General features: G+C 48.4%; 1 protein-coding gene across 1 annotated transcript; it reads right to left on the bottom strand.

Moving 5' to 3' along the window:
• Positions 1-468: 468 nt before the first annotated feature.
• On the bottom strand, positions 469-6,873 carry SLC35E1 (solute carrier family 35 member E1). The gene is made up of 6 exons (XM_059489821.1): positions 6,474-6,873; positions 5,723-5,793; positions 5,295-5,432; positions 4,480-4,605; positions 3,747-3,992; positions 469-2,285 (listed from the first exon to the last, which is right to left on the bottom strand). The coding sequence occupies exons 1-6, from the start codon at positions 6,871-6,873 to the stop codon at positions 2,055-2,057; spliced, it is 1,212 nt and encodes a 403-aa protein (XP_059345804.1). The 3' UTR covers positions 469-2,054.
• Between the last annotated feature and the right edge of the window lie 1,608 nt (positions 6,874-8,481).

Raw genomic sequence — 8,481 nt, 5'->3', positions numbered from 1 at the left:
GAGTCTCTGCAGAGTCAGCACCAAATCCAGAGTTCACCAAATCCAAATCCAGAGTCAGCACCAAATCCTTTTTACTTTCAGGTAAAAGCATTGAAATGTTGGCAAATGAGCCCTAGAAATCCACATTTGGCATTTTCCCCACATTCAAAAGAAGTAATTATACACTTATTAATACTGGAACAGGCAAAAGAAATTTCACCTGAAGGAAAGATTTCCTCATGACTTTGTTCAGAATTATTTAGATTTTCTACCAAAATCCCAAATTCTCAGCTGGCATTAACACTGAACTCCAGTCAAGGCAAGAAGTTCTGCTCACACCCAGCAGCAGCAGCATTTTTAACCCATTTTTAAGTTTCAGAAGGACCATTTCCTCTTTTGGACTCTGGTGGAATAATAAAAACCTCACTCCTCTCACATGCTGTTCATGTAACTACCACCCCAGCAGCCAAAAGAATAAGATCAGCTTGATTTTGCACTTAAAAATAAATTCTTTATTGTCCAGAAAGGAGCCAAATCATCATCTCACATCATGGAAATGGTCATTTGAAAGCAATAAATAAGAGGAGTGTTCTGGGACACACCCTGGATTTTGTCCCTGGTGTCTGGTACCTCTCTGGTTAAAAGCATAAAAGTTATGCTATCAAAGTCTCACTGTACAACAGTCTGGGAAGGAAAGAAGGCCCCTAAAATCTTTTACTAAAGCAAGGACAGAAAATTCTGATTCAGTGAAACCCAAGTTCCAAGTTGGGTCTCACTTCATTCCAAGGAATTTCATTCAAAGGAAGGAAAGCCAAGGTTCATCCCTTCCACGCACAAATCTGTACCTGACACACACAATCACCTTGTCTAGAATTTATTCTGAGGCAGTTTTCAGCCATAAATTATCTATTTACTGCTGATTCAAACAGTTTTTCAGTTTTTCTTTCATTTCCTATTTGAGCCAGGGGAGTTGCAGGAACAGCACAGGATACAAAATTTAATTTCTTTCAGCAGGAAGTGGAAGTCAGCCTAAATCCACACAGCTACTCCAACAGCAGTGATTAAGAAATTAAAAAAAACCCAAATTAGGGGCTAAAAAGATTTAAGAAACAATTAATAATGATGATTGTTCAAATCAATGCATTGAAAAGATATAACTCATATATGAGAGCATAAAAGTGAGAACAAAACACCTTTCACCTTTCAATTTCTAAAGCAACAAAACAGGTTTGAAAGAACAGGTGTGAAGCAAGTAAAAAAATAAAATCATATTATTCCAAACACTTTTTATTGAAGGAGTTTCCTGCATGGCCAGGGGATAGCAATGTCTGGACTACATGATTCAGAAAACAATGATGATTTTAGGTTGGGCTTGGCTGTTCTCTGCCATGAGCAGTGATTTGGAGAACTGTGTTTCTCCTGAAGCAGTTCTGGGAGAAATCAATCCTTCCACTGCCTGCTCCTGCAGAAACACCTCTGCTTTCTCATCCAGGGCTGGAGGCAGAGGCACAGGAGTTGTGAATATCCACAAGGAGTTGCACAGATGCTGGAGATGAACTGGACCTTACCTGCCTGCAGCTGATCCTCCCCAGGCAAATCCTGATCAGCACAAACACCCCTTGCTCTCACTTCTTCCTGAAAGCTTCATTAAAAGGATCATTGAACCGTTATTAGAGAACAAGTTAAAGGTGACATTACCAGCATGGAAAGGAGATACTGGCCAGAATTCAGCTGCCAAGAGAACAAGGAGCTGGCAGAGTCTGAAAGGAGCAGTGGCAGATGTTCCACTGTGCAGTGTCACTCCCACCTCAGCAGGATCTGCTCTGTGGGGCTGGTTCCAGTGTCAGCTCTGGTTTAAAGCTGTTCCAGGTCTGGCTGTCCCAGGTTTAAAGCTGTTCCAGGTCTGGCTGTCCCAGGTTTAAAGCTCAGCCCAGCAGCTCCTGCACCACTCCCCCGCCCTGCCCTGCAAGCTGCACGCCTCAATGGCTCCGTGACATTCATGGATGTACTGGAAGTGTTCTGATAATGCTGGGGACACTTTGATATCACAGTCTGTACCTTTGTGCCAGGAGATCCTAAATATCAAACCTATTCAGGTTGTAGGCTGTGGGGTAGCTCTGCCTGCTGAACTGGAAGTGCTCTGTGAGGACGTTGCTGCGCAGGAAGTCCCCGTGCTGGCCAAAGGCTGCGAGTCCATTCTGGGACTTCTCAGCAGCATTTCGGTGCCTTTCCAAGTTCACCAGGTCTCCAGTGGTCACTGGGAGAAGCTGCTGCTTCTTTGCCTCTTGGTTTGCATCGTATTTTGTCTGGGAAAGGAAAGAAAGTTTGTCACAGAACCATTCAGGCTGGGCAAATATCACTGGCTTGGGGTTGGTGCACAAATCACAAATGGGATGGGGATGCTGGGGCCACTTCCCAAACTGTTTTATTTTCCAGCATCAGCCTCATTACAGGGTTATGGCAATGGGAAGATGCCAGCAGCTCACATCCCAGGCAGCAGACAAAGAACCTAATGTTACTTGTCACTTGGAAGTCACTTAATGTCACTTAGAAGTTTTTTGACCAATCACACAAAGCAAGAATTTTACTGACAGCATTTATATCTGTATAGTATATATTCTATAGAATAGAATAGTATATATTGACAGTATTTATATGTATAGTATATATTCTTATAGTATATATTCTATACTGACAGTAGTTCTATTCAGTCACTATAATAACACCTACCTTTGGTTAAAACAATTCTTGCTTATTTCAAATACAATACCTGCTTGTAAGCCTTCAAACACAATGCACAGAGCTCCATTATTAAGCTTAAAACTTCCAAATATCTCACTAATATACTAATATTACTTAGTAATAATCAGTATTAATTTATTAATATTTACTTTAATAATCAACATTAATATTACTTTAATAATTAATTATTATCTTAAAAATTAATTAATATTACTTTATTAATCTGTAATACTACTCTAATAATATTACTTATAACTAGAACTTCATAATATCTCCCTAGATATACTTTTCTGTAGTTTAGGGAGTTATTCTATCCAAGCATTAATACACAAACCATTGCTCTAGTTGTCCTTACTTTCTACTTCTCATAGAACTTTTCTGCTGACAAATCTTATGGCTAATGTTTAGTTCTAATTGCAGTTCTGCTGTCTCTAAAACCTCCCTTTTGCAGCTTTCTCAAAACCCTCTAATTTTAAAGATTCCCACAGGAAAATCTGAGATCATCAAGTCCAAGCTCTGCCCTATCCCTGTGGCACTGAGTGCCACATCCAGGCCTTCCTTGGACACCTCCAGGGATGGACACTCCAAACCTTCCTGGGCAGCTCCTTCCAAACCCTCACAACCCTTCAGTGAAGACAGATTTCCTTAGATATCACCTAAGATACCACCCAGACATATTCCCATACCCAGAAAAAAGCAGCCAGTCCTACTGTCACATCACTTTTTTTGTTACAGCCTTAAAATATCAGTGGCTTCCAATGAAAGCCTCGCTCCTCTCGCATGCCAAACTTTTGCTCAAGAGATTCTGAGTTACTTCCCTTTTCAAAAAGGGCTTAAGATCAAAATTTAATTGTGAGAGGCCCAGCAGCTGCTGTGACCCAAATCCTCCACCTGGGCCACGCTCATCCCCCCTGTACAATGGAACTTTGTGCCTTTTGTGTTGCCTATTTTTGCTCAACTTGTCCAAACAATAACTCAAAGCTGCAGGACTGCTCCAGCTGCGTTTCCTGGTGAAGAAACCTCACCTTGTTGTAGAGGAAGACCCCCAGGATTGCTGTCATCATGCCCAGGACGTTGGTGCTGGTGACGGGGTTGCGCAGCATGATCAGGGACACGGTGATCACCATGATCCTCTTGGTGGCATTGGCCACTGAGTAACTCAGGGGGCTGATCAGGTTCAGGATGCTGAAGGCAATCACATTCTGGGCAAAATTACAGAATCCACTGATTATAAGCAGCATCAAGGTCCAGGACCAATGGGACATGGAGCTCTGTGGAAAAGCAAACAGCAGGAGGAAAAAAAAATTATCTCGGGTTTCAGGTAACAACACAAACACAGCCTGAGGCACTTTTAGCTGCCATCGGAGCAGGAATGTCTGCACTGAGCTCTGAAGAGGCCCCCAGGCTCTTTGCTTTATGCAACTCCCAGCTCAGAGAAACCAGAGGAGGACATTGGGAGTGTTTGTTCCTGCCTCCAGCTCCCAAATCCTGATATTTATGCTGTGCATGAACTGCCTCTGCTAACCCTGACAGGAATAACAACAACAACAACAATCACAATAATAATAATAATAATAATAATATTGTTCTCACAATAAACACTTTGTTAACTCCTGTGAAACAATTTGCAAGTGTTTCACAATACTTCCTTCCACACTGAAACACTTCAGAGCACTTTTCTGGATGGGTGCTGAAGTTTGGTTTATTTTTTAAATTTTCTTTCATCACAGCAAACAGTTCTCCAAATTCTGCACTTACCAAGTCATTCTCTACCAAGAAGGAAGAAAGATCCACCAGGACCCAGGTTGGGATCATGAAGAACACAGCATGGCAGCCAAGGATGTTCAGCAACCGAAGGTGGTGAATTCTGGAATCCCTTAACACCTGCCAAGAGCCATTATGGAACAGCAGTCAGGAAACAAACTGCTCCAGGGGACAGGTAATTAGGAAAATAAATAAATATCCTTATAATATTAATTTTCTATTAGGGTAGCAAAAGAAAAATTGATGTGTTTTTGAAAAATAATGGTTTTTTGAGTGGTGGCTCTTAGTACCAACAAGATATTAATATTAATAGATATAATTTATATAATATCATAACATAATATAACAATATAATATAATATAATATAATATGTATTATATAATTATAATATATATTAATTTATATAATATATGTTGATAGCTCTACAAAACAGAAACCATTTTGTAACTAAATAAAGCAAACCACACATTTTAATTTTGTTACTGTGGTTTCAAGGAGTGCCCAGTGTTGACAGTGACTTGCTCAGCACAGAGGAATTATTTGATATAACAAGATACATTAATTTGAGCACTATTGAATTGCCCACCAGAAAAAAAAAAAATCCACATTGAAGAGTAAAGAAAGGGCTCAGGATAAACTCAGAGTAACAGCTTCAACAGGTAGGAAGAGCTGCAGGGAACACACAAAATAACAACCAACCCTCTGGGCTTGTCTGATTGCAAAGCCAACGAAAAAAATCCATTTATGTAACTGAAATGACAGCCTGTCCTGCTGAAGGGTGACACCAGAGCTGGGAACAGAGCTGTACCTTCTTTGAGAAGATGTTCTGAAGAGAAAAGCACAGCGTAGCAGCAAGGGCACTGATGAGTCCCCACATGTCAAAGGACAGCTCTGTGACCGTGGCCAGCAGGACACCAGTGATGATGGGGATCAGGGACAGGTACACCTGCAGCAGGGACAGAGGGGTAAATTCCATCTGCTAAGAATTTTCCACCAGTTTATACATCCTGCTGATTTAGGGATCGACCATTTTACTACTGCAGCTCAAGGAAATTTGACTGCAGCAGACACTGACAACTCCAGTGCATCAAACAGCATCACCCTGGTCATTGTTCACTCACAACAAAAGGAAAAGGGATTTTAAAAATCTAATTCTAGTCACAAAATCTATCCAAAGCCAGCACAGCCTCCCCCAAGCAGCACCAAGAGAAGAAACCTCAGCAAACCTGTCCGCACCTTCGTCGTCTGCTTCTCCTTCATGATGATCCGTGACAGCAGAACCACCCAGATGGGCATGGTGGCTTTCACTGGGGACAGCAAGAAAACATCACTGGGGACTGGGACAGCTCCAGCAACCACCTCAAGCACAGGGATGGAGCCCAGCCCAGGATGGGTGTGCTCCATCCCTGTCACTGTCCTGGCACTTGTACCAGCGGGACCTTGGTGCTCTGGGCACCCACAGGGCACACACTGGGGCACTGCCCCTGGATCTGCTGCCAGCACCCACTGGGGACAGGGGCACAGCTCTGGGGACATACAGCACACACAGTGAGCACTGGGTGCCAACAGCACACACTGGGCACTGGGACACTGCAATGGGCGCTTGTACGAGCACAGGGTGGGCACTGGGACACCACACTGGGCACCGGGACACTGCACTGGATATTCACAACACAGAGAGTACTGGGACACTGCAATGGATAGCTGTAGGAGCACACAGAAGGTACTGGGACACCGCACTGGGCACCTGTACGAGCACACACCGGGTATTGGGACACTGCACTGGGCACCCACAGTGGGTACCGGGACACTGCACCAGGTGCCCATACGAGCACACACCGGGTTTCAGGTCACACCCCTGGGCATGAATACACTCTGACCCCCAGAGCACCCCCCGAGCACCTCCCTACGAGCACAGCCAGCACTGGGACATCCCGAGGCAGCTCCTTCCGAGCACAGCCGGCACCGGGACACCCGCATCCCTCACCTGTGTGCGCGTAGGACACGGGCACCCTCCAGAGCGAGACGTGCGCGGACACGGAGGCGAAGTACTTGCCGAAGGCGAGCGGGAGGATGTAGCGGGGGTAGGCGCGGGGCGGCAGCTGCGCGGGCCCGGCGGGCGGGACGCGCCAGGCGCGGAGCAGCGGCGGCAGGAGCCCGCACAGCCCCAGGATGTGGAACAGCGACACGGTGACGGGCCGCGGGAAGCCGCCCAGCAGCAGCTTGTTCACCACGTTCCCGCCGGCGCTCAGCCCGTACCAGGCGAGGCACAGCGCCGACACCCGCGCCCCCTCCCGCAGCGCCGGCCCGCGCCCGCCCCGCGCCGCGCCCGCCCCGGGCCCGCCACCGGCCCCGGCGCCGCCCGGAGCCGCCAGCGGCGCCGCCATCGCTCCGCAGCCGCCGCCGAACGTCAGCAGCGCGGCCCCGGCGCGTCGCTTCCTGGGGCGGGGCGGCCGCGGGGCCGCGGCGGGATCCGGGCGTCACTTCCTCCGTTCCTCCGGCGCTTGGCTTCCTCCGCCCCGCCCGGCCCGGCCCCGGCCCCGCGGGATCCCCGTGCCCTCCGTGCCGGCCCCTCACAGCCGCGGGCCGGGATCCCCAGGGGTTGCCGTGAGCCGGGCCCGGCCCTGCAGGTTCCCCGCGCTCTCGGTACCGGCCCCTCACAGCCCCAGGGGTTGCCGTGAGCCGGGTCTGGCCCTGCACAGGGTGATGGAGCTCCAGGGTTGCCGTGAGCCGGGCCCAGCCCTGCGGGATCCCCGCGCCCTCGGTACCGGCTCCGGGGCGATGGAACCCCAGGGTTACCGTGAGCCGGGCACGGCCCCACACAGCCCTGGGAGCCCCAGGGGTTGCCGTGACCCGGCCCCGCACAACTCCGGGAGCCCCAGGAGCTGCCGTGAGCCCCTCACGGTCCCCGCACCCTCGGTGCCGGCTCCGGCGCGATGGAGCTCCAGGGACGGCCGTGACCCGGGCCCGGCCCCTCGTGGTCCCGGGAGCCCCAGGGGTTGCCGTGACCCGGGACAGCGCTCAGGGAGCGGAGCCGCCTCCAGGGAGGCCGTGCCGGGCAGGGACGGAGCGAAGGTCGCGGGCTCGCAGGCACCGACGCCAGCGCTCCCGACCTTTAAAACTGAGGCGAGGAAGGCCGGGGTAAAGGATGGGTGAGTACCTGGCAGGCAGGAGGGGGTGTTGGAGAGCCCGGTTCGTCCATGCACCCTGTCAAGAGACTTCTGCAGAATTAATTTGGCCATAAAAACACGGATTTTAGGTGATAGCAACTCCCCAGAGATTTGCTGATGAGCCATTTCGTGTCATCCCGTCACAAGGAAGAAATGGCAGTGTTTTAACTTCAGGTTTTAGGATTAGAAGGAGAAATTTTGCAAGAGAGGTAGGAGAAGGCAGTAGCAGAGAAACTGAGTCATGCACAAATGAGAGTACACAGCAGGTACGCACATGGTAAACTTCATTTGAACTTGTTTACAAAATTGACAAAAAAATATCACCTTGTAAACTTATTCACATTTGTTGGAGCTCACAGAACTGGTTATACTGGCATGCTGAAATAAAGATTGTCAAGCCTCATCTCACCCTGGAGGACACACAAGTGAGTTGACCCCTTACAGCAGCAACAAACTCAGCAAGGAACAAGATTTAAAGCTTGCATTGGGAGGGAATTTCTCCAGCAGTTTTTGTACCACCAGGGAAAGGGCTGGGTCTGATTCCTGATGCTTCTTCCCCAAACAGAGGAGCACCAGCACAGGCAGTTTGGGTGGAATCTGAAAGCTGTGATGAGCTTTGGGTATCACCTCACCCAGTGCAGTCAAGGGCCATCAATTGCATCAGAAATGGAAGCAGTGGAGAAAAAGATGGAATTTATCAAGTAATACTTTGTCATTTCCTGAATTCAAAGGCCTCCAAGGAGCACGGACCCTGTTCCTAAATGGGACCATTCAGGGAAGGAGGGAGGAAGGGCAGGGGGAGATAAGATGCACAGTACTTTTTTA

The sequence above is a fragment of the Ammospiza nelsoni genome, chromosome 27 (assembly GCF_027579445.1).
Source record: "Ammospiza nelsoni isolate bAmmNel1 chromosome 27, bAmmNel1.pri, whole genome shotgun sequence".
NCBI lineage: Eukaryota > Metazoa > Chordata > Aves > Passeriformes > Passerellidae > Ammospiza > Ammospiza nelsoni.
Note: the sequence above shows the minus strand (reverse complement) of the source record. Positions and strands in the feature narration are given on the sequence as shown.

What these genes read in the sequence shown, in the direction of transcription:
- SLC35E1 (XM_059489821.1), bottom strand. Translation starts at nt 6,873, where the DNA reads ATGGCGGCGCCGCTGGCGGCTCCGGGCGGCGCCGGGGCCGGTGGCGGG. An exon ending in AGGAGAAGCAGACGACGAAG is followed by an intron (nt 5,433 to 5,722) that starts GTGCGGACAGGT and finishes TCCCTGCTGCAG; the next exon opens with GTGTACCTGTCCCTGATCCC. An exon ending in AGAACATCTTCTCAAAGAAG is followed by an intron (nt 4,606 to 5,294) that starts GTACAGCTCTGT and finishes GGCTCTTGGCAG; the next exon opens with GTGTTAAGGGATTCCAGAAT.